General features: G+C 47.9%; 2 protein-coding genes and 1 pseudogene across 11 annotated transcripts in view; 2 read left to right on the forward strand and 1 right to left on the reverse strand.

Moving 5' to 3' along the window:
* Slc31a2 (solute carrier family 31 member 2) overlaps window positions 1-7,848 on the forward strand; it is a 58,410-nt gene extending 50,562 nt beyond the window's left edge. For 2 of the 4 annotated variants that reach the window (XM_076564317.1, XM_006979526.4), the window contains 3 exons: window positions 1,971-2,037; window positions 5,304-5,493; window positions 6,354-7,848. In XM_076564317.1, the coding sequence (XP_076420432.1) occupies window positions 1,971-2,037; window positions 5,304-5,493; window positions 6,354-6,522 (426 nt within the window). In that variant the 3' untranslated portion in view covers window positions 6,523-7,848. Of the gene's footprint in view, window positions 1-894; window positions 1,044-1,970; window positions 2,038-5,303; window positions 5,494-6,353 lie in introns of those variants that run through there. The other 2 variants (XM_042270341.2, XM_006979527.4) reach the window with 2 other exon arrangements.
* Window positions 7,849-10,196: 2,348 nt separating this feature from the next.
* Window positions 10,197-26,931, reverse strand: part of Fkbp15 (FKBP prolyl isomerase family member 15) — a 65,081-nt gene continuing 48,346 nt past the window's right edge. For all 7 annotated transcript variants that reach the window (XM_076564310.1, XM_076564309.1, XM_076564312.1 and 4 more), the window contains exons 20-28: window positions 25,346-25,517; window positions 23,678-23,814; window positions 18,418-18,573; window positions 17,244-17,402; window positions 16,239-16,358; window positions 15,578-15,685; window positions 14,591-15,306; window positions 12,825-12,921; window positions 10,197-10,816 (exon numbers count right to left, since the gene is read on the reverse strand). In XM_076564310.1, coding sequence (XP_076420425.1) covers window positions 10,739-10,816; window positions 12,825-12,921; window positions 14,591-15,306; window positions 15,578-15,685; window positions 16,239-16,358; window positions 17,244-17,402; window positions 18,418-18,573; window positions 23,678-23,814; window positions 25,346-25,517 — 1,743 coding nt within the window. In that variant the 3' untranslated portion in view covers window positions 10,197-10,738. The remainder of the gene's footprint in view (window positions 10,817-12,824; window positions 12,922-14,590; window positions 15,307-15,577; window positions 15,686-16,238; window positions 16,359-17,243; window positions 17,403-18,417; window positions 18,574-23,677; window positions 23,815-25,345; window positions 25,518-26,931) is intronic.
* Window positions 22,941-23,575, forward strand: LOC143271862 (ragulator complex protein LAMTOR2-like; annotated as a pseudogene).

Here is a 26,931-nt window from a genome sequence, read left to right on the forward strand (position 1 = left end):
TAGGGCAACTCTCATAAAAGAAAGCAGTTAGGGGCTGGAGAGATGGCTCAGCGGTTAAGAGCACTGGCTGCTCTTCCAGAGGTCCTGAGTTCAATTCCCAGCACCCACATGATGGCTCACAACCATCTGTAATGAGATCTGGTGCCCTCTTCTGGCCTGCAGTCATACATGCTATATACATTAAGAAATAAATAAATCTTTAAAAAAAGAAAGAAAGAAAGCAGTTAATTTGGGGCTTGCTTACAATTTCAGAGAGTTAGTTCATCATCATCTGTGGTGACATATTCTGTACCCCAATAAACCTGCCTGAGGATCAGAGGACAGAGCCAACCACTATATTACACATAAAGGCCAGGCAGTGGTGCCACACACCTTTAATCCCAGTACTGGGAAGCACACACGCCTTTAATCCCAGGAAGTGATATCTGGGTAGAGAAAGGTATATAAGGTGTGAGGAAACAGGAACTCACTCTCTTTAGACTGAGGATTTTGTAGAGGTAAGAACTAGGCTGCTCTGCTTCTCTGATCCTTCAGCTTTCACCCTGATATCTAGTTCTGGGTTTTTTATTACAGGACCATTTAAGATTCATGTTATAGTCATCATCATCATGGCGGGGAGCATGGCAGGGAGCAGTAGCTGAGAGCTACATCCTGACTGATTGGCAGAGACAGACAGACGGACAGACTCTGGGCCTGGTGTGGGCTTTTGAAACCTCAAAGCTCACCCCCCCCCCCAGTGACACACTTCCTCCAACAAGGCCACACTTACTCAAACAAGGCCATGGCGCCCAATCCTTCTCCAGTACTGCCACTCTCTGATGACTGAACATTCAAATACATGAGCCTGTATAGGCCATTCTTAGTTAAGCCACCGTATTCTGGAACTCATTATGTGACCAAATGGCCTGGAATTCAGAACAGTGCACCTGCTTCAGCCTTCCAAGTGCTAGAACTACAGCTGTGAACTACCATGGCCCCTTCCCTCCTACTGTTCTTTATCATCTCCTTCGATGCTCAGTTTTGAGAAGGGGGAGAAGGAAAAGGTAGATGTGTATGATCTGTGACTTAGGGCTGTCACCTACAAACAAGTTTGGACTCTGGCGTCCAAGTGGCCGGAGAATGCCCAGTGGCACAGCTTCCAGACAAAGTGGCAGCTGACCTAATTTTCCTGTCCCTCCACTTGCACTGAAGCATGTCTCAGTCAGAACTCCCACAGCCTTTCTGAGAACCCATCCTCTCTCCAGGTCCTCTCCCCTGGAACACTCATTGAGAGCAAAGCCCACCCAGGGCAAATCTCTTTCCCTCTCGGGGCTCCCCTTTCCCATTTGCAGATGAGATGGGTGGAGGGGGAGGGAGCTGGCCTGGATCAATGTGTTCCTTTTTTATGCTTTTAACTAGGGGTTGAACCTAAGGCCTCACGTATTTGAGGCAAGTGCTCCATTCTCCTCTTTACCTACTCAATGCTGAGCACAGACTGGGGTCCGCAAAGAGTCTAGTGAATGAGTGGATGTGTGTGGTGAACAGATGGGAGACATCTGTCCTTAGCATTTTGTGATAAACTCTGTTGTATCTGTCCAGGTTCACTAGGACAACTGGGACTCCTTGCTGGCTATGGGGAGTGTTTTTAGAACTAAGCAAAAAGGCTGAGCCAGTCTGTAAGGCTTGGCCTAGGACTTCCTAATGAGTTTAGAGGACCCAGAGGGGATGTCTCCATGAGACCCAAGGATACTGTGTCATCCCAAGTCTGGTTGGCCTTGTGAGGATAGGCACTCCCCATCTTCACTTCCACATGGAGCAGGGCTCGGTTATAGGTGCTATTGACCCACTTGGGCAAGCCCTCCTCCTCCATCTGGCTTCTAATGGACCTTCCAGCATGTAAGTCCTGCAGCCCCAGGGTAACTGCTAGAGAGCATTAGGAAGCAGGACCTCTGTGTCCAAGCCTCCTTTGATGCAGATCTCGTCTCTTTCAGATGCATTTCATCTTCTCAGATGAGGCTGTGCTTCTGTTTGATTTCTGGAGAGTCCACAGTCCTACAGGTAAGAATTGGGAAGGTCACTTGTAGTTTGGCAAGCCCCATGGTGCCAGGCGGCAGAGAACCTTATTTTCTGTGGGCAGTTAGGGCACATTGAGCTAGAACTTTGCATTTATCATTCTAAAGCAAGCTCATAATAGGTCAGATGCCTGCCATGGCAGATGTGCCCTTCTCTACAATGTATGACCATCGTGTAGACCAAGCAATGGGGTAGAACACATCTCATTAACGCCTCACCAAGATTCTGTGGGTTGACTATGCTACTCAGGGCCTCTCATGCAGTGAGCCAGACAGTGGCTGGACACAGGCTTTTGGAGGAGTTTTTAGGGTCTTGTACTGGTTGTGAACTGCAGCCTCAGCTGGGTCTCGTCTGAGGCTCACAGTGGCTCCTCCTGTAGCCTGGGCTTCCTCATGGCAGAATGGCGAGGTTTTAAGCAGGTATCCTAAAAAAAAAAAAAAAAGACATGGGTGAAATGCATGAGGTTTTAAAACCCTACCCTAGGGGCTGCTGAGAAGGCTCAGTTGGTCAGGTGCTTGCTGAGAGAGCATGAAGATCTTAATTCGATTCCCAGCACCCATGCAAAAGACAGTCACGGCAGCATGCACCTGAATTCCTTGCACTGAGGAGTAGAGACAGGAGGACCCTGGGGCTTGCTAGCCAGCCAGCCTATCTTTAGCTTCAGCAAGAGATGCAGTCTCAAATAAGGTAGAGAGCAATAGAGGATACCTAATGTTGACCCCTGGCCTCTACACACATGTGCATGCACACACACGAACATGCACACATGTATACACATATGCACATACACATATAAAAATAAAACCTACACTTGGAAGTTGCATAGAATTATCTTCACCTGTTGACTGGTCCTTTGACCTTTTCAGGTTAAAAGAGAGGGAACATGGCTCCCATCTCATGTTGGAAGGAGGATGTGGGTAGGATATATGGGAGTGGACATCTCTGAAAGATGCACTCTATCACAGACACTGTAGAGTAACCTGGGAAAATGAGGTAGATGTGTGTGAACAGAAGGGAGTCCATGTCCTGGGGGAGATGGATGATGAAACTCGATGCAGGTGAGTATGCAGACGGGATGCTGTCATTTAGACAGCCAAGGCTGGTACAGACATGGAGCTGCAGAGGCTGCTGTGGAGAGGAGGCTGCGTTCTGGGAGTGTGGGAAGTGTTTAGTGTATACTCTTCTCCATGATTAAACTTCTACCATGGGCATGTAATTGCCTATGATTACCTATTTTAAAAAGAGAGAGAGAGAAAGCCTGTGGCTTTTACCTTTGTGAAGGAAAAAAAAAACAGCCTATGGTTTTTCCTCTTTTTTATATTCCATGGTCAGATGTGTAGTTCTTCCATGCCAGCCATTTTTCAGCTGCTGAGTATCCAACAGTTCAGTTTAATTCCGACCCTAGAGTTGGTGCCCACCCCACAGATCAAGAGCACAGTCCCTCGCGGACTGTCTCCCATGCAGACGCTTGTACTTCTGACCAGTGAGCTGTAAAATCAAGGCTATGACCCCACCCCCCAACTGGCATCAATCATTTGCTGGAACAACTCACAGAACTTAGGGAAATGCTTTACATAGGCATAATTAAGCCACTAGCCACTGGTGATCAGCTCAGCCTGCGGCCCCTGTCTGTTCCTCAGAGCCTAGGAGTAAGGCTGAGTGTTCCAATCTTATCTAATGTTGGTTCCTCTCCATCCTGAGGCCAGCTACTTAGGGGCTTCAGCCACAAGTCAATGGCACATATAAGCCCCCACTAGCAAGTATTTATTGGATACAGTGTTTCTTAGTATATAGCCCAGGCTGGCTGTAAACTCACAATCCACCTACCTCAGCTTCCTCAGGGCTGAGATTACAGGCATGCACTTCTATTCCCAGTTCCAAATATATTCTTACATCACAAAGCCTCATAAAATACTTCAGATGGACCATCTATTATCTGTCTGCTGTAAAACACAGGTAGCATCAGAGTTCATTTTGCCCAGAGGCACTAGTAAGTACTTACTATTCATTTTAACTTACTGGATTTTTCTCTATAAATGTAATGCATGGAATTCTCATAGACAATAATTTTGGAAAATTAGGTGAGAAGAAAGTAAACACCCACCGTATTCTAACTGTATTCTGTTGCTCTCCTGCTGTACCCCTTCCCAGGGTTTTGGTATGCCTACATGTGAAAAAATGTATGCCTTGATGTATACAGTGCCCCATTTGCAAGAAATCTTGATAGAGATGTGTGCAGAATGTGGGGGAGCTAATGGGGATGATGCTGTGCGGCTTCTCATCCTTAATCCCTGGCTCTGCCAGAATGAGGGGCTACACTCCAGTATGTCAGCACTACCAAGAGATGTCTGGAGAGGCAAAGAGATGATGGAGGTCTGAGCCTAATGAGGGTAAGGAGGAAGAGACCGGTGGCTGGAGTGGATTCAGAGTGAGTGGGGAGTGGGCTGACCTGCCTTCCCAGCCAGCTCTACAACTTGGCTTGCTTGTTCTGGGGCACTGGGGATCAAACCTTGGGCCTCACTTGGGCTAGGCAGGCACTCTTGTCTCTGGGCCTTATTTCTTGAGATAAGGTCTCGCTAAGTTGTTTAGGTTGGCCTGGAATCCAATCTAGTCCAGGCCAGCACTGAACTTGTGATCAACAGAGTACCTGGAATTACATACAGGCCTTTGTCCAACATCCAGCTTGCTTTATTTATATGCACATGTACCATATGTACATATATACTTGTGTGCATGTGGATGTGCATATGTGTGCATGTCCATGTGCACGTCAGAGGACAGCCTTGGCTATCATTCATCAGATGGCATCTTCCTTGTTGAGACAGGGTTTCTCGCTGGCTTGGAACCTGCCTAGTAAGCTAGGCTGGGCTGGCCCGCAAGCCCAGGGATGACTGTGTTTGCTTCCCCGGTGCTGGGAATACGGCAGAGGTGGCTGCTGCTGCTCTTCTCGCCCATCTCCCTCCTTCTTCCTCTTCTTCCTCCTTCCCTCCTCCTCCTCCTTCTCAAAAATCTACTTGCCTGTCTTTTAGTGCACGTCGCCACACCTGACCAGCTTATTTATTTTTAATTGGCGAAAATTGTCCCTCTTATGTGGTACTTTGAGATGTTTCAGTACATGTATAGGTTGTGTAGCATTCAAGTCAGGGCCAGCCACCTGTCCCTTCAAACTTGTATCATTTGTTCATGGTTCTGCAATCACCATACAGGACACGGCACACCAAAACCTATTTTTCAACTTGGCCTCTTCACAGGCATGGCCCTCTCAGTGCTGGTAGTCTTGCTCCTGGCTGTACTGTATGAAGGCATCAAGGTTGGCAAAGCCAAGTTGCTCCATAAGACTCTGGAGAACCTGCCTAGTACCAGCAGCCAGCAGCTCATCCCGGAACCAGACCAGGATTCTACAGGCTCCGGATCAACTCCAGCCAATAGTACCCGCCTCAGGTACAAACCATGGGTGGAAGGATGGCCAGAGCATTCACTCCTATCCTGAGAGGTGGTTGGGCCCAGAGAAAGAGAATTTTCACAGAAAGCACAGAAAGATAATTTGGGCCCCAGGAAGTATTTAGTAAGATGAACTAGAGCCTGAGTCTCTGATGTCTGGGCCACAGCTATATATCAAGAAGCCCCTTGGGAGGATCCTAAGGCTTTCTCAGGGAACTTCAAACCTGTGCTGCAGGCCTGTCAAGCAGCAGGCATGGGCAACTGTTCTTTCTCCCCAGGCTCCCAAACACAGGAGATGTGCAGGTGTACCAAAGCAAGAACTGCCATCAGCCTAGTATCCACTTGATGGAAGAGGGAGGCATCCTTTCTGGGCTCCGGTCCCACGCCGACCAGGCTTACAGGCCCGTCTGCCTTCTGCAGCCTCACCTCTGCTTAACGAGCCTGCCCGCAATGTCCCAGTCACCTTACCTGGGTGCCTCACACCCTCACAACCACCCTGTGGGAGTTCTCCCGGTGTTTTAATGATAAGAAAATTAGCACTCAAAAGATTCGGAGATTTAATAGGCATCCAAGTCCCTGTTCTTTTCATGACTCATCTACCTCCCACATTCAATTCAGGGGAGAGACTGGCTTCCCGATGATTTCTTCTTATCCCTTATCAGACAAAATTGACTACATAAACCATAATGGTTTCCCCATCTGCCTAGGGATACAGGAAGCTCAGAACTAAATGTGGTGGGGATGTCTCTTTGGAGAGAAATCTCTGCTGGGTAAAATGTTAGGCTGGGACTCGGGGCTCTCTGTCTCTAAACACATCTGCTCATCACTATGTAACTAACTCGTTTCTCTTTTATGCCTAGGTGGTTTTTGTGTTACTTTGGCCAGTCCCTGGTCCATGTCATTCAGGTGGTCATTGGCTACTTTGTGATGCTGGCTGTAATGTCCTACAACACCTGGATTTTCCTCGGTGTGGTCCTGGGCTCGGCTGTGGGCTACTACCTAGCCTACCCACTTCTCAACATGACTTAGTGGGCCAGACCTGCGTAGATGCTGAGTGAGGGCTGAAGAGAACTGGGGCCTCTGCTCCAGGCATTGCACTTCCAGATGCTTTTTCTTACGATGGCCACTGTCCACCTCTTTCCCAGTTCCTGGCAGCTTTGAGCTGAAGCCAGCGAACAGTCCCTGGAGCTTAGAGGTCATTGGAGCTACCTCCCTTCCTAGCCCCGCCTACATAGGGCCAGGCCTCCTGTGGTGCCTTAGGCAAGTAGCTGTGACCAAAGGGAACATGGAAGAGACTGGAACCTGGAGCAAAGGTAGCCAGACCTGTGACTACAGATCTCAGACTTCAAATTAAAATTTCCCAAAGAGCTTCAGTGAGGAAGGCCATGGAACCTGGATATCCTCTTCTGCTTTGTGCCTTAATGTCAGGGGCATCTCCAGTCTTTGGGGACAGACTATGCCAGCTCCTTCTCACCTTTTTGCCTTGGAACACATAAAGACTGCCATTGACAAAACAAGTTTTTCACTTGGACCCCCTGGTTGGCAATTTTGTACATTTATACGAAACACAGTTTCTAATGAACTCACCGTGTTCATGATGATGGCAGTGTCTGCAGAGACCAGGCTCCCTTGCTTAGGGAGCCGATACTGATTCAAGGCAGAGCCAGGACGGTTAGCAAGGCTGCAGACTGTCTGCGGTGCAAATGAGCTCTCCCCGTCCGACAGCCCCGCCTGCGGCAGGTCAGTCTCGTGACCAGGGCCACACCCCATCCTGTGTGCACCACAGAGGACGGCATTTCCTAACAGCCTGGCTGCCTCTCATTTCTTACTTGCTAACTCCCAATGACCTGGGAGGGAGGGAGCCATGAGTCAGTCACTGAAGGACTGATTCAGCAGGGGTGTGTTGCGGGGGCTGACTGAGGGTGCAATAGAAGTACTGACTCGGCAGGGGTGTGACTGAGGGCGCAATAGCACGCAAACCAAAGCCAGGTCATGTTAAGCGGTAAGTGGACTCCAGGTATTTGAGCCTTTTCACTTTACAGAAAAAAGTTAGAGACAGGAATGGGGACACGTACATGTAATCCCAGTACCCGGGAGGCTGAGCCAAGGGATTGTGGGTCTGAGGGCAGCCCAGGTTACATACAGAGTTCCAGACTAGCCTGGAATGAACACACACACACACACACACACACACACACACACACACACACACACACACACACACACACACGGCAGTCACTGCTACATACCATAGTGTCTATGTTCAAGTACCTCATGGGCTCAATGAAAAGACGGTTTTAAGCTTTGGGAATTAAAAACAAATACACTTTAATAAATTTCTATTTTTGAACAGTCTGCAGTTGTTGGTCTGTTTCTCCTCTTTCCAACAGTGCACAACTCTTACATGTTACCACTGCAGGAGCTGGAACACTCGAGACCAAGGACTGAGATTGCTTGTGTTAAAGACAACACTGTGTGCAGAGAAACTATGCCTAGAAATGTGCCTGTTGGTAGACACCAGAGTGTCAGCTTAGTCCTGTTAAGTTCATGTAACAAGCTATTGATTGTCACAGGTGTTAGCATATTGTGTGTGGGGGACCCTCAGCTGGCTGGGCCAGGGTACCCCACAAGTGAGGGAAAACACGCTGGGCAGATGTAGCGGCGGCAGAAGTGTGTGGACAGTCACGCATACCCCAGGCGCTGCATCCAGCATGATCCCTCGGTTCTCTGAGGAGACCCCTCTCCAGGCCATAGGGCCTGTTGCTGTAGCTCTGGTGAGCCCAGGGAGAGCAGGAGGGCTCATGGGTCAACTTGAGAATGAGTGAAAAGGAAGAGCTTGGGAGAGATGGCGGGATGCTTGTGACTGGCTGCAGGTGACCCTCCTAGCCCTTCCTCCATGGTAGGGCCACTCCCTGAGGGCTCTTACGCCACCAGTTCTGCAGACAGGCTCATGGTCCTCATCAATGGGCATTAGGTAGCCCATTCGGTCCCCTATGCCAGGGGTTCCGTCCTTAACTTAGCCCTGAAGCCTGTCCTGGGAACAAGGAGCACAGGAACATATTTTTCTCCATAACTGCTTCAAGCTGAAATGGGGCACAGGTGGTCAGGACTCTGGCTAGTTAAGGTAAGGAGGGAACCCAGGCAATGAAATGAGCTGGCAAGTTGGCTATATGGCCAGCATGTGGGGAGGATAGGTCTCCGGGCCCTCGGGCCCTCGGCAGCTGAGGAATGCCAGGTCAAGACCAGAGGACTCTCCTCGGCCTGTAAAACAAACACCTGCATATGTGCTGAGGAGGCTGAGGTATGAGACGGTCACCTGGTGATGAGCAGCAGAGCTGGGACTCACTGTCCCCTCATCACTCAGAGGAGGGGCACGGGCCACACAGTGCCTGTGGATACACAGTGAATGGAGACTGAAGATGTTGTGTTCTGTTTCCACAATGGCTGGAAAGTCTCCCAGATTTGGATGGGGCCAGGAGCCTACATTTTTCTTTTTTCTGTAGTGCTAGAGTCAGCTCTGGGGCTTGTGCATGCTAGGCAAGTGCTCTACCACTGAGACACACAGCCCTGGGACCCGTATTCCTAGCAAGCAGCATTAGCCCTTCCCCTCTACCCAGGGACAGGCAAGGATGGTGGACAAGAGCCCAGCTCTTGATCAGCTGGACAGGACCAGAACTCTTGTCCTGCTTGCTAGCTATGGAAATGTGGACAGCTTACTCTGCTCCTCTATGTCTGGGGATAACAGGGCAGGACCAATGGCTCAGCAGTTAACAGCACTTATTGCTCTTGTAGAGGACCTGGGTTTAGTTCTCAGCACCCATAAGCAGCTCATAACTGTCTGGAACGCTCTGCTGCTCTCTTCTGGCCTCTGCACACACATGGTACACAGACATACATGCGGGCCAAACACCCATGCACATCAAATAAAAACGAATCTTTTTAAAAGTGGGGAAAACCGTGTCTTCTTCAGTGACTGGCACTGCCCAGACTGTCCCATCGCTACCAGCCACTGCAAGAGGACACCGTTATCCACATCTTCTAGAGACAACTGAGGCTTAGAGGTTAAAGTAACTTGTTTAAATAACTGTTTAATACAGTCTTTCTTGATTTGTCCTAGACCCAGATGTGGGAGACCAGCACAAAGCCTGCAAGGGTAATGGCCAGATGCAGTGGAATTCAGGATACAGTCTTACAAACTTTAAAACCACGGAGCATTTCTGTTAAAAGCATTCCTCTTGAAGAGTGGCTGCAGGGTCTTTGGAAGATCCTAGAATATGTGAAAGGCCACCTGTATTTTCTGACTGCTCTTCTCTGCAGTAGCGTAGGCCCCTGGGGTTCACAGGCAATGGAAGAATCCCTCAGATATAAACAGTGGATATTACAGCCTCCCACTTCTCCTCCTGCATGGCTCCTTAGCCTGTAATACAGTCTGCAGAAATCAGTACAGGGTGGGACTGGTCCTGATAACCACGATGCCCTGAGCCTTATGCAGCTGTGTTCAGCTGGTACTGCAGTGTGTGACTCTTTGAAAGTCCTCAAGTTCAAGGTCAGGTGCCAACAAATATATCACAGTGCTTTTGTGCACATTAACTGACCAAGTTACAACCCCACCCCACCCCCCACCCCACCCCCGCCCCTTAGGGTCCCAAGAAGGAGCATGACAGCCCTAGAAACCAAACTCAGTTTTTCCTCGAGGGCCCAAGTCAAGTTTTATTGTCGGCATTTATTTTAGTCTTGTTAATTCCAAGTACTTATTGACCTCTTTTAAAAGATTTAAGGCAGAGATAGAAGATAGATGTCCCAGAGCCACAGGCTAGGCCAGCATGATCCCTCGGTTCTCTGAGGAGACCCCTCTCCAGGCCATAGGGCCTGTTGCTGTAGCTCTGGTGAGCCCAGGGAGAGCAGGAGGGCTCATGGGTCACCTTGAGAATGAGTGAAAAGGAAGAGCTTGGGAGAGATGGCGGGATGCTTGTGACTGGCTGCAGGTGACCCTCCTAGCCCTTCCTCCATGGTAGGGCCACTCCCTGAGGGCTCTTACGCCACCAGTTCTGCAGACAGGCTCATGGTCCTCTTCACCAGGTCAGGCAGGGGCTCAGATGGCAGCTAACTCAGATGTCTGAACCACTGTCCTCAGAATGTCCACCGGGACCTCACCCTGAGGCTCACCTAGACCTGAGGCCGGCTGTGCAAAATCATGCTTAGGGAAGGGCTGGGAGAGGAACCTGTGTGCCTGTTTCCTAGATCTTCACCCCAGCCAGTCAATGTCATCGTCATCATCATCATCTCCAAAAAGGGGTGTTGGGGGCGGACGTCCCTTCATGCTCTGACAAAACAGGAAAGAGAGGTCAGTCCTCACACATCCCTGCCCAGGGGCCTCCTGCCTATGAGGGGAAGTGGTCCAACAGCTGTCCTGCCTCTGGCTGGAAAGGAGATAAACTAGAAGGACAGGCTTTGTGGCCAGAGAACTGATCCAGATAAAGCTGAGACAAGCAGGCACGGAGGGAAGCCATCTTTCAACAGAGACAAAAGACCAATTTTGCTTGGCAGTTTCTGTAATTTATTTGTGAAACACGTATTGATAGGGCAGATAAGTCAACTTAGAAATTGCGTGTGGAAAAAAGAAGGTTCGTTAAGGAGAGATGGGAAAAGAGAAGAAACGGAAGCAGAGCAGCCTGGAACAGGAGAATGAGAGGTCCGGAGAAGTACAATCACATTAGAAAGCCAGCTGTGGCCTGAGGTGGCCAGAGAAACTCAGAAAGACGTGGATGCAGAGGCATGTCCAAACTCTCAAGTGGAGAATCCCAAGAGATAAAGAAAGCTCACAAAGGCAGGGCCATGCTCTCTTTAATGGGAGTGTGGACTAAAGGGATAAAGGGTCTTAGGACCCTAAACGTCCCAGCCAAAGGATACTGTGTTACAGGTGGTACTGGTGGAGGTGCTGGAAACCTTCTGCGATGGGCCCAGTAAGAGGTCTGGGGACTAGAGGTGGCCCTCTAAGGGGGCAGTGAACTCTGGCCTCCTTTTCACTCTTCCACTTCCTAACCATGAAGAGGATGCTTTTCCTCTATACATGTCTTTACCGTAGGCCTGAAAGCAGTGGAGTGAACCCATCGTGGACTCAAACCTTTGAAACTTTGAGCCAAAATATACAGTCTGTCTGTATACACTTCCTGTTTCCAGCATTTTGTGCAGGAACAATGCTGACTAACACAAGGAGCCGTGTAGGAGGCTCTCCTGCTCTCTTCATGATTTAAGCTTCTAGCCTTTCGTCTGCTTTGGTCAGGTGTCGCAAGGCTTGAGGCTCCAGACAAGCATAACACATAATCATATTAGTAGAAGGTTAAATGAAACTGTGAAGTATTTTTCTGACTACCGAAGAAACAGATTATTGACTTGATAGAACTGGCAGTAATACCAATTAATATATCGCTCATCTTCTTTTCTCCTTCATTTTCTATGCAGAATTTGTAGTTAGTGTTCTCAAATGCAAACTGAATTCTCAGGAAGGCAGGCTAATGGGAGGAATAGGGTACCTTCTCTGAAGGCAGGCAGGCAGGCAGGCAGGAGGGCCGGACTCTGCTTCACCTGAGTTGGGTTCCAGATGTCACTGCCTTCTGGCAAAAGGCAAAACTCACTCCAAATGGATGGTACAGAAGGGCAACAGGCTTTGCCCATGTTCAGCCTCCTAGTTCTGCCCTAGACTGAATCTAACACTCCTCTGTCTCCTCCACACACTTCATAACAGTGAAATTCCCATTACAGCGTCAAAATGGTCACATGTCAGATGGCCAAGCCAGGGCTCCAATCCTGGCTCTGTCAGCAGCTCCCTCTGTGGCCCGGCTCTCCTGTCCCCTCACTTGACTACACTGTCAACAATGAGCCCTGGGTGTGAGCTGAGAAAGCAAGCAGCAGGGTGGAAGTGGACTAGGTGAGCAGAAGTTCTCAGAAACAAGTGACCCAAGAGAAGCCTGGGCTCAGTCCTAATCTACCATCAGCCTCCTGTGAATGATCCTTCTAACCTTTCTTTGTCTAGGAAGGAGGAGCGCCACAAGCTGACTTTCAGAATCTTCCCACCTTCCCTTACTGCAAATAGGACTGATTCCCCAGGGGACAGAGATTATGGCACCCTTTTAAGAGTACAGTGGCAGCTGGCCATCCCCACTCTGCTTACAGAGCTGCCCACTCTGGACCCCAAGCTCACTCCCACAAGGTCCTGTACACAGAGTCCAGGAAGTAGGCCACCAACAGACTCCTTTTCTCTTCTCCGAGCCTGCAGGGAAGAGCCCCCAGGTGGTGCTATGAGGACTCCGCAGAGCCTGAGATTTCCTTACCACCTCGTCTTCATCCTCTTCCTCAGGCTGGACTTTGGGCCTCGGGACTTTCAGAGTTGCCCCTTTAAACAGCTCGTCCTCTTCATCCCCAGAGAGACTAAAGGAGAATCAAGCCACAGATATGTTGCTGTGTCTGCCTGGGTCACCGTGCCCACCAGTTACGAGGGTCACCGGTCCTGAAGTGAGACCCACTCACCCAATTCAAATCTCTCTTCCTACACTGTGCATCCATCCCTCCAAAGACCACACCCTGTGTAATCCCCTCCACAGTCTATACCCTGTGTTAACACCCTCCACAGTCTATACCCTGTGTTAATACCCCTCCACAGTCTATACCCTGTGTTAACACCCCTCCACAGTCTATACCCTGTGTTAACACCCCTCCACGGTCTATACCCTGTGTAATCCCCTCCACAGTCTATACCCTGTGTTAACACCCCTCCACGGTCTATACCCTGTGTAATCCCCTCCACAGTCTATACCCTGTGTTAACACCCTCCACAGTCTACACCCTGTGTTAACACCCTCCACAGTCTATACCCTGTGTTAACACCCTCCACAGTCTATACCCTGTGTTAACACCCCTCCACGGTCTATACCGTGTTAACACCCCTCCACAGTCTATACCCTGTGTAATCCCCTCCACAGTCTATACCCTGTGTTAACACCCTCCACAGTCTATACCCTGTGTTAATACCCCTCCACAGTCTATACCCTGTGTTAACACCCCTCCACAGTCTACACCCTGTGTAATCCCCTCCACAGTCTATACCCTGTGTTAACACCCCTCCACAGTCTATACCCTGTGTTAATACCCCTCCACAGTCTATACCCTGTGTTGACACCCCTCCACGGTCTATACCCTGTGTTAACACCCCTCCACAGTCTATACCCTGTGTTAACACCCCTCCACAGTCTATACCCTGTGTAATCCCCTCCACAGTCTATACCCTGTGTTAACACCCTCCACAGTCTATACCCTGTGTTAACACCCCTCCACGGTCTATACCCTGTGTTAACACCCCTCCACAGTCTATACTCTGTGTTAACACCCCTCCACAGTCTACACCCTGTATCAGCCCCTCCTCCAGTCTATAATATCTATTACCCCCTCCAGTCTACATCCTGTGCCAGCCCTCTTCCGGTCTACAGCCAGCACAATCTCTAAAGTTAATAAATCAGACTCCACTACTCCTCTGCTTAAATCCTTTTCCTGGTTCCTCACTGTACTTGCATACAATTCAAGCCTTCACAGTGACACAGATGCTCACCTATCTTGGCCCCTTCTTTGTTTTCCAACTTCAGCTTTACCCGACTTGTCTCATACTAGACCCTCTCAGTTCCTATGGTGTGTCCATCCACCAGAGCACCTCTGTGTGCTCCTCTGTCTGCAGAGACTTCCTGCTGTCAGTCTGGATGACTCAGGACTCCTCGGATCACGGTTGAAATGCTGCCTTCTCAGAAGCATTCCCTAACCACCTGTTCTAACAGAATTTTCCCTCCTCAGGACCAGCACAGTTTCTTTCTGTTAGCATGCACTTCACTATTATACTATGTAAGTATGTATTATCTTCCCCACTAGACGGTATGCTCCTCAGACTCAGAAACTACACCTGCCTTGCCTACCACGCTATCATGGGGCCCGCCACAGAGCCCTGGATGTAGAGCTGTTGATGAAGAAAAAGTACAACAGCCAGTGTCATGTGTCAACCCTGGAAAAGAGATCACCTCACCGACTGCCATCTTGTGCCTGCTCAGATACACACCTGCAGTTCTGGGAGTCCTGGTTGTGTCTGGGGGATGCTCCTGAAGCCGCAGAAGCAAGCTCTGTATCCAACAATGCCTCAGGGGGACCAGAGCTACTGACGTCCTCAACTTCTCTGAGCTCAGGAGGCTGAGGTTCTCCTGGGCTTTCAGGGTCTAAGGCTGGTGGCTCCCCCTTCTCAGGGTCTGGAGTCAGTGACAATCTCCTGGAGTTTCCTTGCAGTGGGCCATCTGGGGCTACTTCCCTGACATGTTCTTCTTCTCCCGGTGGGTTGTCGGGCTGCACTGCTCTCTGGCCATCAGCAAGTGCCTCCTCACACTCGGAATCCACAGTCACAGGGCCTGGAGGTTTAGGTGGGATTGAAGTCGGGGGCCCCAGGACTCTGTGGGATGGGATGCCGGCTGGCTCAGGTGGGAGGGAGCTGTCTTTCATCTCCGAGGACGTCTCTGCTTCTGAGAACCCCTCTCTCCTTGTCTGTGTACCATTCCGTGGCATGGGGAGATCCTGTGGAAGCAGTGGGGTGTTCTCCCCTGCTACCTGTTCTGACAGCACCTTGGGGGCCTCCTGTGTCTCCCCACGTGGGGGTGCTGGGGACAGCCCTGGAGTGGCGGGACCTGGCTGCTCCACGGAAGGTCTCGAAGGCTTCTCTTCCTCCTCCTCACTGCTACTCTCCCCCTGCTCTTCCTCCTGCTGGCTCAACAGCTGCAGAGTCACCATCTGTTCAAAAGCCAAGGAGGAGATGAGCACTGAAAGGGGGACAGTGTGCACCCAGAGGTCTTCTGTCCCCAGAGGCACAGCTGCCACCTAATTCAATGACCGTGCTTCTCCCTGCCGGAAGAGGCTGGCCACATCCATCCAGGCACACGCCATTTCAGAAATCCTCATCACGGATGGATGGTCCTGAGGAACTTTTTAAGTATGAGTGCTTAGACAGTAATTAAAGAAAATGCCCATTTCAGTGACCCAACTGGCAGCGTTCTGGCTGTACCTTGATTGTGTGCATGATGGTCCTGAGGATGGTCCTGCCATCATAAGACTCCTCCAGCTCAAACTCTCCCCTCAATGACTGGAACACCTGGTTCATGATCTTCTTGACCTGTGCCAAGATCAAAAAGGCATGCGACCAAAGTCAAGTCATTAAGTGAGGCATTACAATCACAGAGTTGGAACTCTACAGAGGCTGGGACACAGACAGTCACGAATGTCTGTGACTGCCACCGAGGGGAGGACAGTTTTAAAGGAGAATTTCCTGCCAAGGGCGCACAGTGATAGTAAGTGTACAAGACTGCCCAAAGATCATTTGCTGATATGATGTAACTCCAACTATGAGCACCACAGCCGGCCGTGTGGCCTTGACCACAGGGATTAGTGGAGGCTGGGTGCTGGGTGCAGCACATCTTCCAACTCTTCTCTATGATTTAGGGATACTTCCCATAGCTGTCAAAGCTTCAGAGGAAGAGAGTCTCTTTGGGTTTGCTACCAGAGTGGTAGATTCTAAAGAATTAGTTTTTATGTCAGACAAGTGATGAATCAATAAAGCTGGAGAAACACTGTCAGCATGACACACGGGCCATGTTTTCTAAAACTTGATAAGCACATTCACTGCCTTGATAGGAGAGGTTTTGCTGCTGCTTTGAATGTCAGCTCACCTTCTCTGAGGGGTCAGCAGCAGCTCTGACTGCAGGTGCCTGGGACTTATTCTTCTCCAGTTGCTGGAGATGCTCATTCTGTGCGGTGAGGGCTGCGACCTGCGCCTGGAGAGCTAAGCACTGCAAAGTGAACAGACACGGGCTGTGGCCTTGGAACCTGCATCCCTGTGACAGTCAGGAAACACACGAGAACCATTCTGGGAACAAGTCCTGACTTCAGCAAGGTCTGCTGGGCCCAGTCTCGGTCCTCACCCCAGACCAGCTGATGCAGGTCACTCTACTTCCTCAACAATCAGCTCACAGCTTCCTTCCCATCAACGATACTTGACTTGCTCCCAGTGAGGTCAAGAATATAATGAAAACGAGGGGGTATGAGTAAGGATAGTCACATACATACAAATACTCAGCAACCTATTCACCTCCAAGACTGCCTCCAAGGCTTCCAAGTCAAAGGGTTTTTCTGGATAATGCAAGGAACTGCCCTTCAGACAAGGGACTGTCATAACATGTCCCTAAGTCACCTTCCAGCTCTCCCTAAAGTATCCCACCATATCCCACGCTCTACCTGTCTACCTTACCACAATTACCTGTCCTTGGTTCTGCTCAAAGGTCACCTCCTTTGGGACTCCCTCCCAGCAACTTTAGGCTTCCTCAGACCACTTATCTCCGTTTCTTTTCTGTGCCATGTGACTACTGAGGGCAGAGTCTTGGCATGTCCTTTCTCTAACACAGTGACTGGAGCCAAACTAATGCTCAGTAAATATCTGCGTAGGAAACCAAGGGTCCAACAGTGGAAACACGTCCTGGAACACTGCTGTTTTATCTTTTTCCAGGTTCCTGACCCGCCACCCTGTGTAAGCAAGTGAAAGATAACTAACTGCAGGTTCCCCAGGCCTGGCTGTGTTTGCTAGCTGTTAATACCGCCCAAGCTCACAAGGCTGGACAGGCCTCCCACAGCCTGGAGGCCTTGTGTCACGGAGCTGACTCAGGGAAAGAAAGAACCACCTCATCCTGAAGGCGGGACAGCTTCTGCTGCTGGGCATCCCTCTGCGCGCAAACCTCCTGGTACTGCTGCAGGTGCTCATCCTTCGCAGAGGCCAAGAGATGCTCACACTTGGCTTCCCACTGGCTCTGCAGCTCCGCCTGTGCCTGTGCGAGAGACAGCTGCCAAGAGAAACAACAGCTGTGGGGGGGCGGGGTTAGGAGTTGGGGGCGGGGTTTGGAGTTGAGGGCGGGGTTAACATTACAACAGAAGAAGCCCATCCTCCACAGAATTTAAAGGCCCTTGCCCACGTAGCTAGAAATCAGCTGTTGAAAAGATCTTAATGACTTTGAAAGTATCCTTTGATTCCTTCTTGGTCTCTATGTGAGCGGTGTATGCACGTGTATGTGTGTGTATGTTCACACTCACATCCACACACAGAGACTGGAGGAAGACATCAGGTGCCCACCTCTCTCCGTGACATTCCCTTGAGACAGGGTCTCTCACTGAACCTGGAGCCTGGCTGGCAGCCAGCAAGCCCCAGGGACCCTCCTGTCTGCCTGTGCACATGCAGTGATACCCAACATTTTACGTGGGTACAGGAGATTCAAACTCAGGTCCTCATGCTTGCACAGCGTCAGGTCCAAAGCAGCCCCCCCAAATGGCAGCGCTGGTGTCAAAGTCCTAAACAGGGCTCTGCCTTTAGGCTTTCCTTTTAGGGATTCTGTTTACTAGGAACCTTCCTTAATCCACCACCAAAGGTCAACTACCTCAAAGGCCATCTAGTCCACGTCGATCCAAACAGCCTGTATGAGCTCAAAGACCTCCACCCTGCCGGCTGCCATATACAATTAGCTTACTTTCCACCATTTTGCTTCTCCCCCCTCCCCCTCCCAGAGATAGTCTTGTGATTTGAGCCCCAATAAATCTTTCTTTTTAGGCATGGAGTAGTGGTTCAGTGGTTTCCCTGGACCCTCACTTACACACAGCAAGCACTCCTACCTACTCAGTCATATCCCCAGTCCCAAAGTAAGTATAGCTTTTAAACACTCAGAGAGGGATGGCCCTGGTTGTCAGGATTTCCATTACCCTCCCAGGTGTGCATAAGCCACAAGAAACATCTTCCTAGGGAAAGTGGAAGCTACATGTTCTCGCTGTGTCCTTCACAACTTCCTTGTATTTCCAAGGGCCCGTTACCTGCTCTGCAGTCGCTTGGTCTGTGGACACTCGAGCCTTTTTCAAGAGCTGCCGAAGTCTGTCCAGTTCCTCCTGGTGTGACTTGCGAATCTCATCCATCTCCTCCTCTGCCTGGCAGCGCTCTTGAGCCGATTTCTTTTTCCTCTCTGAGAGGTTCTTAGGAACAAGAGAACCATCCTCAGTACTAGCTGAATAGTGTGGATGGGGTGGTGGTCAGTGATCTCAGTGGGTCATTTCTAGGAATGGTTCCTTGTTGTGGGACATTTGTGCACTGTGTGAAGATGTATTGCTATGATTGGTATAATAAAAAGCTAAATGGCAAACAGCTAGGCAGGAGGGTATAGGTAGGACTTCTGGGCAGAAGAAAGGAGAGGTCGCCAGCCAGCCACGGAAGAAACAGGATGGGTAGTACAAAGATGAGAAAACAAGCCTCATAGAAGAATGTAGATTTAAAAATATGGGCTAATTTAAAAGAACTAGTTAGGAACAAGCCTAAGCTAAGGCCAAACATTTATAATTAATAATAAGTCTTGGTGTCATTATTTGCAGGCTGGCAGTCCTGATGGGAAAGTACCACTATAAATGGCACCCAACATGGGGCATGTAAATCCACATAGGGCCTGAAAAAGCTGAAAAAAAAATCCAACTAGACTCAATGCTTGCTGCGCATGGAACATAGCTCTTTTAAGAGGCCCTGCTGTGCAGCTGAGTGTTTGAATAGCTGGCACTGGGTACAAACTCCAGCTGTAGGCAGACACAACAAATTCCCAGAGCTGGGACAGGTAAATGTGGCCCTGGGCCAGTACCCACTGACATGAGGCTAGGCTCTCACAGAACGGAGGGGGCGTGGAGCCATCCACCAGCGCCACTCAGCAGCAGTAGCCTAGCAGTTTAAGGTTTGGCTCACCTGGTCAGAAAACGCTGCAGATGCACAGAAAGCCAGGCCCAGACACACACAAAACAAACCTCTAAAAAGGTACAGTATTCTTAAAAGGGTGCTTAGGTACTGAAGACAAAAAGAAAATGGGTATAGATAGTCATAGAAAAAAAATTAAAAAATAATAAAGTCTTTAAAGAGAGTAAAATAATATAAAAAAATAAGCCACATAAGGATGAAAACACAAGGAGTTTGGACCTTATACCAGATCGTTATACCATTTTCCTTGTTACCAAATTTAGAAAAGAAACTTACAAAAGAATTGTAAAGTGTATAAGGTTGAGATACATAAAAGCTTAAGTTTGTTATCTGAATAAAAGTTTTGAGATTTAAAAAGATATTTTGAGGATGGTAATGCACATTATGATAGAAAATGATTTAGGTATAAAACTTTAGATTCCTCAAGGTAGGATAGATAATAGAGTATTTTCTCTGAATATGCCAAATACAGATGGACTAGACATTGTGAATGTAATTTTTACCTGATAATTGTTCTTACTGTTTTTGTTTTACATTGTTAAAGTTAAAACATTTCCTTTTAATTTAGACAAAAAGGAGAATTATTGTGAGGTATTTATAGACTGTGTGAAGATATATTGCTGTAATTGGTGTAATAAAGAGCTGAATGGCCAATAGCTAGGCAGTAGAGTATAGGCAGAACTTCAGAGCAGAGAGAGAACTTTGGGAAGAAGAAAGATGGGGTTATCAACCAGACAAGGAAGAAGCAATCGTGGACGAACGTAGATTAAAAAAAAAAAATTGGTTAATTTAAGTTATAAGACCTATTTAGGAAAAAGCCTAAGCTATGGCCCAACTTTTAGAATTAAAATAAGTTGACACGTCATTATTTGCAGGCTTGCAGTCCCGACAAAAAAGTACTACTACAGTTCCTTTTTAAGCACCCCCTTTTATATTTTGTATCTCTGCTACTGAGTGAGATAAATTATACAAGGAAAAGATGAGTAACTGATCTGCTGCTGTTCTCCTAAGAGCTGGGGACAGCATAACTTTCATGTAGATACAAAAGGGCAGATACTCACATCTGGCTGGCTGGTGAGAAAATAAACGGACATAGTCTCTTTGGATGGTAATCTTTCAAAATACATCCAGAAATGCTACAAATTGTAAATTTGTAAATTCTAGTCAAAGATTATAGGGTTAGTCACAGTGATAGTGTCTGCAACAAGGAGAAACTGAGAACAGCCCAAGGTCAGAGGGAAGTGCTTTAAAAAGCACAACAGAATGAAAGAGGGACTGGGAAGGTGGCTCAGAGGGCGAGCCACTTGCCACCGAGTGTGAGGACCTGAGTTCAGGCCCTCAGAACCCATGCAAACGCAGACTTGGTCTCAGCGCTCCTATGGCAAGAGGGGAAGTGGAAACAGGGGCATCTTCAGAAGCTCATGGGCCAGCTAGGGAACAATAGACTATCTCAAACAAGATGGAAGGTAAGGACTGCCACCTAAGGTTGTCTCCTCTGACCTTCATCCGAGTGTGCATGCTTCTGCTCTCATGATCTCCCCCTACCTACTTTCACTGTACACACACACACACACACACACACACACACACACACACACACACACACTTTTTTTTTCTTCTTCGAGACAGGGTTTCTCTGTGTAGCTTTGGAGCCTTTCCTGGAATTCACTCTGTAGCCCAGGCTGGCCTCGAACTCACAGAGATCCGCCTGCCTCTGCTTCCCAATTGCTGGGATTAAAGGTGTGTGCCACCACCACCTGGCAACATACACACACTTTAAAGTGATAAAATCATAGAAGATAAAGTCGTCTTATGTGTTTACACACACACTCTGTGTAAACACAGATCAGGATTGACCCCCTCTAAAAAGGCACTAGTCAAGAATAGCTTTACTAGAGGCTCACTGAAAGCTCAGTAAGAGTTTGTTCTTTTCATATTAAACATTCTAGTACGAAGAAAAAGATAGCAATGTTCCTGCTTTGTCCAACCCCTGCTAGCACCAGGTGATTACCCTGATATTAAAAATTTAATCATTAAAATTTAAAATAATATCTAACACAAAAATAGCAAGCTAGGGGAAGTGGGTTGGAAAGACAGCTCAGCAGCCTTTAAGAAAGCTTCCAAAGGACCTGATTTGGGGTCCCAGGCCCCATGTTGGATGGTTATAATCACTTGTAACTCCAGCTCCAAGGGATCTGACACCCTCTTTTGCCTTCCTGAGGCACCCAAACACAAAATAATAATAACAACAATCAGGGTTTGTTGGTGGTGGTGGGTTTTTTGGAGACAGAGTTTTACTATGTATACTTAGTTGACCTAGAGCTTATTATGTAGACCAGGCCGGCCTTGAACTCACACAGAATGCTGTGGAATAATTATTTTCTATACTATGAGTATGTATTACTTTCAATGGTTAATAAAAAGCTGACAGGCCAGTAGCTGGTCAGAAAGTTAGGTGGGAAAGCCAACCTGAGGATGCTGGGAAAGAGAAGGGTGGAGTCAGGAGAGGCCAGGCACCGAGGAAGCAAGTCATGCAGAGAATGAGGAAACAAGCTACAAACCACATGGCAAAGCACAGATAAGAAATACAGGTTCATTTAAATTAAGAGCTAATTAATAATAAGTCTGAGCCATTGGCCAAACATTTATAATTAATATAAGTGATTAATCGGAAGCGACTGTGGGACAGGGCAGGACAGAGAAGAGCCTGTCAGACAGATCCACCAGTCTCTGACTCCTGAGTGGTAGGATTAAAGACATGTTCTATTACATCTAGATGTTTTGTTTGTTTATTGTTGTTGTTTTGGGACAGGGTCTCATTGGCCTTGACTGCTCTAGAATTCATTATATAAGACCAAATTGGCCTCAAATTCACAGAGATCTACCTGCCTCTGCCTGCCTCTAGAGTCCTGTGTCCTCATGCCTGGTAAATCTTCAAAAAATGAGAATAAATTTTAAAAAGTATCAAGATGGAAAAATATTAGTAATGTTTATGGCTGACAAAGGATTAATACTCAATATTCTAATAGAAAAGAGGATACAGGACTCCAAAAGAGAATTCACAGGAAAAATAGAAATAGGTATGAAATATATGAAAGCTTTATTACTAATAAAAACACATAGCTGCTAGGCATGGTAGCACAGACCTTTAATCCCAGCACTCAGGAGGCAGGGGCAGCAGTTGGAGGCTAGCCTGGTCTACATGGCTCCAGGACAGCCAGGACTATATAGAAAGTCCCTGTCTGAAAAACAAAAACAAACAAACAAACAAGAAGCTACTCAGTCTGTGGAGGTCCACAGCCGACTGAAATGAGAAACTGGAGGCACACATATCTACTGGTCCAGCATAGGACAGCAGCTGCACAGCGGACTAACAGTAGACTTCTGTGCATAGTGAGCATAGTGTCCTCACCACTCTTTTAAAAGAGTTCACTAGGTAGAAGCCCAGTATTGTTTAGAAAAACATATTATCAGTACGTGTTTATATAAGGGGATATGCAATATTTTATGTATACAGAGAGTAACCTAGGTGCATGTGTTGTTTATAGCTGTTATTTATAACACATACAATAAGAGAAGGAATTAAAAACAACTTTTTAATTTTATACTTTTCTGTATTGTTTGCACTTTCCCTAACACATTCATATTATAAAAAATGTAAGGGATGCAGGTCAGGGTTAGGAGATACAGGCATGCTGCATCTTAAGGCTTTGACGCAGGTGCTAAGCCAAGCCAACAGCCAAGGAGTCCAAAGCACCCTGTGAGTGCACAGGGACCTGAGCATCAGGTGCTGGAGTCGGGTGGCATGGGCCGCTTGCAGTACGCGCTGCTGACTCAGGAGGGACTACACTGGCCGACTTGGGCTGAGGGGGCACAGATGCCTGGGTCACCACTGCTAGCACCAGTAACGTCTGGGCCGAGTACAATCAGAATGGGAACCAAGCGTTTAATGAAGACAATCTCAAATTTATCCTCATGGACTTACACAGAGGGCCATGAAGCCATTACCAGGTGGCCAACCTTCTGCTATGTATAAATGCCAAGGAGACTATAGGCTTTGGAGTGCTCAAGGCCCAGACCCAGGCAATTGCTGGAGGGCCTGGAGGAACTCCTCACCCAAGTAGCAGCATCATAATAGAGGGATGGAAGCTGGATCAAAAAGGGATGGTGGCTGGGAGGAGCAGAGCCCTGGAAACACCTTATTGGGCTGAGCACAGGAAGGTGGGACTTTTGCTTTTTTCTGAATAAATTTCAACTCTTAAAAAAAACGGAAAAGAAAATTGTGTATTAATCAGCTATGCCTGGCCACTTGGCTCCGAGAAGAACTTGGCTTTTGGAACTTACCTTTTCCAGGGACTCCTTCTCAGCTCGGAGGTCAGTCAGTTCTTCCTCCAGGGATGTCACCTTGAGCTCCAGCTGTCTCCGGCTCTGCTTTTCACTTTTGAATTTGGACTGTGTTTGCTCAGAGGCTTCTCGGAGCTCTAGGACAGAGGAGCGGGGAGACATGACCGGAGAACCAGAGACGCGGTGGGCACTGGGGCGCTCCGGAGGCTCCTTCAACGTTGCATGCTCTAATCTCCCAATCCTACCACACGAGCCTCCCTGACCTGCAGAAAGGATTAATAAGCCCTACACTGACTCTACTGTCAACCCATGTTTACCCTGAGAAGGGTAACTTCTGTATGTCTATACCTCCTTCCACACATGCGAAGTGTGAGGGAATGGTCTCTGAACAGTCAGAGACCACCTTTAACACCGATCACTCAGCCCTGCTTCCATTGCCAGAGGACCACATGGAGTGTCTCTGTTGAGGAGAGCTCAGTGCCTTCTCACTGCCTGGGTAAGACTCTCAACTTTCTTGGTAGCTAAGACATTTGATTGAGAATTTGCTTTCAAAATATCCCTTTTCAAATGAGGTTGGGGGTGGGGTTATCTTTTAATTTAGTATACTAAAACTCGTTTGAAAACCGGCTCTTGAAGGAACTGTCACAAAGGACTGTCACAGGGAACCACAGAAACAGAGGTGAGATGCCTACACGACATTCAAATCAAAAGTTGTCCAGTGTGTTTGAGGTGGGCCAACTCCTGCTCTGTAAGAGAGGATGCATCTGCAAGGAACCGCCTTCCAATGCTCTCAGTGACCCTGAGCTTCTCTTAGACAAGGACTGTGCCTCTACCCACTCGGCTGCTGCCTCTGTCCCTGCCCACTCGTCCCAGTTCCTCCCACACAGGTTTCTCTACACCAAGACACCAGAAGCCAACGTGCTGGCACTTACAAGCTTCTAGCTATCAGCACGCCTTAGTCAGCCCCTTGTGCCAAGCACTGACGTAACCCTCAGACAGAGGAAGGACTTTTACAAAGACTAAATCACTGTCCTTGCCCTCCAGGGACTTGTATTCTAGAGGGAAGAATAAACTTATAAATGATGCTTATGGAAGGTCAGAATAATGCACTTAGGGATCAGGGACTCGAAAGGAGAGATCAAATGGTCTAGAAAAACTGTGCAAGAGACAGACTTTAGAGGGGCTGGAGGCACTACTGATGTGAGTGAGCACGCCAAGCGACGGCTACACCCATCTGAACCCAGCTAGTCCAAGAGAAGAACGGGATGAGAATCAAACAGGGAGCGCAGCCAGGAGGCCTGATGTTAAGGCAGATTCTGGGCAACAGAGCAGGAGGTGAGCGCAGGACAGGGGCCTTGAGTCCAAGCTGGGGCACTGTAATCCACGCTCCAGGAAGGAGGAAACCACAGCGGGAAGTGCTTGTTTCTTAAAAGTCCACCATGTTAGTAACAAAGATACTGAAGCAACATTTCCTCAAACAGAAACAGTGCGACTTGTCAATTACAACGGAATTGGGGGGGGTGTCTTCCTGTTCTTCATGTAAAACCACCACGTGGTTTTTCTGCCAGTCCTCCTCGATGCTCAGTCCTCGTGTGGGTATGGATATTATGCCACAGGAATCGGCAGGAAGGAAGCCATTTAACTCCTCCTCCTCCTCTGAGAACTTACCCGCGAGGTCCGCCTGGAGTCTGGTGACCTGGCCCCTGAGAAGCTCTGTCTCTTTCACGCTTTCTGTCAGCTGCACCTGCAGCTCTGTCTCCTTCTTCTGGTGAGCTGTCATCTTCAGCTGCAGGTGAGAGACCTGTGCAGTGGCTGCTGCTAACTCTTCTGTCACCTTGGCCTGAACAGTGACAAAGGGTGACATCATTTAGACATAGGCATCCCAAGTGCTGATTCAACCTCATGGGACGCTGAACTGATGATATTGGTAGACAGGAAGGGAGAGAAGGACACCTTCCGCCTGCACTGGGCTCAAATCAAGACTTGGAAATGTCCAAGGGCTCGGACTGACTTCTGTTGCAGGAATATGTATTTAGGAAATACTACACAAGCCAGGTGTGGTAACACACGCTGTAATCCCAGAGCTTGAAAGGATGAGGCAGGAGGATAAGGAGTCGAAGACAAGCCTTAGTTATATTAACAAGACCATCTCAAAAGCAAATAAACAGAGAAACCAGGACTGTAAGAGATGACAAAAATTGTGTTACAAGGCTGTTCAATGTAGCATTAAGTTTTAACAGAATGTAGAACTAACATAAAACACTGAAAAGATTTCAGCAAAATAGGAAATGCTCATCCTGTGGGCTATCAAAATTGTATTTGAAAAAGAATACTCCATGGCATGGAATACAGCTGGAACCTACAGCTAAATGAAGAATATAAGCAGATTATCAAATAGCATGGTAAGTATTATTCTGTTTTTGTAAAATGACCCATATGTGAAGGAAAGAGCTTGCAGGGCATTTTCTATCAATGGCCAAGCTGGATAGAAACTCGGTACTTCCTACTTTCTTCTTGCTGACTGGATTAGATTTTATATGAGCCTTTCAAAAAAATGTTTCACAGATTATTCTTTAAAAAGATAATGTGCTGTTGCTCAAAAATTTTTAAAAGTATTTAAAAAGTAAACAGTGAGACTCTCCCATGCTACACAGTTCTGCCTTGCCTCATATTGATAACCACATAGAAGTATGTTTTTTCAGGAGCTGGCAAGATGGCTCAGTGGGTAAAGATGTCTGCTGCCAAGACTGACAGCCAGAGTTTGATTTCCAGGACTCACACAGTGGAAAGAGAACATTGATACTAAAAAATGGACCTCCACACGTACACTGTAGCAAATACATGGCCATAAACATATATGAACACAAAATAAATAAAAATGTAACAAAAGCCATATGTATTCAACTTCCCATTTGTATAAAGTGATTCTTTATATACATACTGAGTCTTCACGCCTTCCAGATAAAACAGCAGATAAACTATGTAGTCTTCAGTAGTACATATGGGTCTTCTCCCTTCCCCCGCTTTTTAAAATCTATATCATATTCTACCATGTGGCTATAACATAGTTTATTATGTACTGCAGCATACATGCAGTTTTTGGCCTTTCTCATTACACCAGTGAGCATCTTAGATCCATTGTATGCAGTGATCCCCTGTGTATGCAAGAGCCATTTAGAATATTCCTAGGTACAGAGTGCTAGATCGAAGGAAATCCATTGCAATTCTGTATATCATTGGTTCTCCTCCAGCAG

This window comes from Peromyscus maniculatus, chromosome 2 (genome assembly GCF_049852395.1).
Source record: "Peromyscus maniculatus bairdii isolate BWxNUB_F1_BW_parent chromosome 2, HU_Pman_BW_mat_3.1, whole genome shotgun sequence".
NCBI lineage: Eukaryota > Metazoa > Chordata > Mammalia > Rodentia > Cricetidae > Peromyscus > Peromyscus maniculatus.